This window comes from Cyprinodon variegatus, unplaced genomic scaffold (assembly GCF_000732505.1).
Source record: "Cyprinodon variegatus isolate N-32 unplaced genomic scaffold, C_variegatus-1.0 Scaffold2009, whole genome shotgun sequence".
Lineage (NCBI taxonomy): Eukaryota > Metazoa > Chordata > Actinopteri > Cyprinodontiformes > Cyprinodontidae > Cyprinodon > Cyprinodon variegatus.
Window position 1 is genome coordinate 46,371 of NW_015152462.1, and position 2,273 is coordinate 48,643.

Sequence of the window (2,273 nt, forward strand, 5' to 3'; positions counted from 1 at the left end):
GATGGATGGATGGATGATGGATGGATGGATGATGGATGGATGGATGGATGGATGGATGATGGATGGATGGATGATGGATGGATGGATGGATGGATGGATGATGGATGGATGGATGGTGGATGGATGGATGGATGGATGGATGGATGGATGGATGGATGATGGATGGATGGATGATGGATGGATGGATGGATGGATGGTTGGTGGATGGATGGATGGATGGATGGATGGATGGATGGATGGATGGATCATATGGTATTAGTGTGTTTCTGACCAATAGGACCGATATACTGTAAGGTGTGCCTTCAGGTGGCACTGGGCGAACCCACTGACCAGGTAAGGCTCCCTCTGTGTATCCGTTGATGGTGTATTTGACGTGGTCATCTGGAGAATGTCCGTTTGGGCTGAACAAACTTTCTTTCTCATCAAAGACTCCAAAGAGAAGAACAAACTCCCTGTGAAGGCCAGCCTGCTCCCCCAGCTCATCCAAGGTGCCTTAAAACAACAGGGACACCAGACAGCAGCGTCATGGAATATTACTTCTTACAAAGCAGGAGAATCTGGTTCAAAGGTTAAGCACAACACTGACCAGGTTTACAGATGAGCAAGGCACCAATAAGGCCAGAGTTGTAGTCCTGCACCACGTTTCGGTGGGAGATGTAGGTGTAGGTGAGACAGTTGGGATCATCGGGCAGCGGGGACACTTCCTGAGTCACCTCCCAGTAGTAAACATGTTCCCTGTTAGGTTGCACGATGTCGTCCTCTTTCTCTCTCTGTGACGTGTTGTCAAAGTAGTTAGCTCCTGTGAAAAATAAAACAAGAAGAGAAGAACCTTCTCCTTTAATTACATAGCCGCTCAGAAGATTGCACCCTGTGCATGGACCTTTAAAGAATGCCTCTGAAACGCTCTGAGCAGCTGTTAATCAACGACATGTTAGTCACATTTTCAAATATATGCGACTCGTGATCTCCTGTGTGAACTGCATTCATGCCGCATGCGCAGTAGAGGACGCAATGACGTCACAAGCCGGCTGTGACCCAGAATAATGACCTTTGTTGAGTATTGACGACGTTCAGGTCGGATTAATGCGACCTGGCCTTCAGTCACAGGTCGCATTTGAAAAGATCAGATATGTATTGGATTCAGGACCACAGAGCCAAGTGGCGTGGATCGCATTGGTAAACATTGGATCTGTGTCGTTCAGACTGCTATGGAAAGATCAGACCCAGGTCGCATATGAGCAAAAAAAATCGTATTTTGGTCACTTCATGCTGCTGTGTCAACGTAGCTTAATTAAGGCTACATGACCTTTAGGGCCATTTAACATTAAATGTACAGATTGTATTGCTTGGTATTTAGGGAAGGTTTTCAAAGCAAAGGTAATTGTACGATATATGACTAATATGGCTAAACCTGGCCTGACTAAAGAACAGTACCTAAAAGTGTTGGAATTGTTTCGGTGCTCTGATGATCCCAAAGGCTATGTTAGAGGGGCCTAAATGCCCCAGATAGGATCTCCTAAATCCGGGCGTACACTGTACGATGTTTTGCACTTTTTGGGCCAATTCTCCAGTCATGCGAGAATGTTTCGATTGGGCTGACTTTCAGCCTGATCTTGTGTCATGTAGTGTACAGGGGCTAACAAAGGGCGATCAGTTTGAAATTCAGTCGGCCGTCGTAAGGTGGTCGTGGGCAAATCGCTCAGTAGGCAAACAAGATTCTTCTTCTTCCTCTCAGAGGAAACCCCAGCAGCATGGCTGGGGTGCAATGATTTAAATGGAGGTCTTTCTGTCAAACTGACAGACCGTAGTAGCCATATTTGCTCAGCCATGTCTTTGTCCGAATACGTCGTCTCCTTTTCTTTTTAGGGCTTTCAGCACAAAAATGCCCAAATTGCCAAGGTAGCGCGTTTCACTCTAGTGAGCTTCATGTTCTTCTTCAACTGGTTTGGCTTCCAGATAGACAAGTCTGAGTAGCGCCATCTCACTGCGGAGCTGAGTCCCACCTGGTTTTTAGACATACAGTGTGAGCAGGTAGATCAGGACATCTGTTCCAGGTGGGCCCTGGCCTTTTACCTTAGAAAAAGTTTTGACACACAAGTCACAGGGAGGAGTCCCAGCGGACAGCCCAGAACATGCTGTGTGTTGGCTAGCCCTGGAACACCTCAGGATTCCCCCGAAGAAGGTCTAGGAGGTGTCTGGGGAGAGGACGGTCTCAGCGTCTCTGCTGAGTCTACTAGCCATTCAAAATGTCCCCACTTTCATTGATGGGCCCT

At 47.3% G+C, this 2,273-nt stretch overlaps 1 protein-coding gene across 1 annotated transcript in view; it reads right to left on the bottom strand.

The window, feature by feature from the left end:
* Positions 1-2,273, bottom strand: part of f5 (coagulation factor V (proaccelerin, labile factor)) — a 38,900-nt gene that overhangs the window by 29,308 nt on the left and 7,319 nt on the right. The window contains exons 4-5 of the mRNA XM_015405136.1: positions 587-799; positions 327-492 (exon numbers count right to left, since the gene is read on the bottom strand). Coding sequence (XP_015260622.1) covers positions 327-492; positions 587-799 — 379 coding nt within the window. The remainder of the gene's footprint in view (positions 1-326; positions 493-586; positions 800-2,273) is intronic.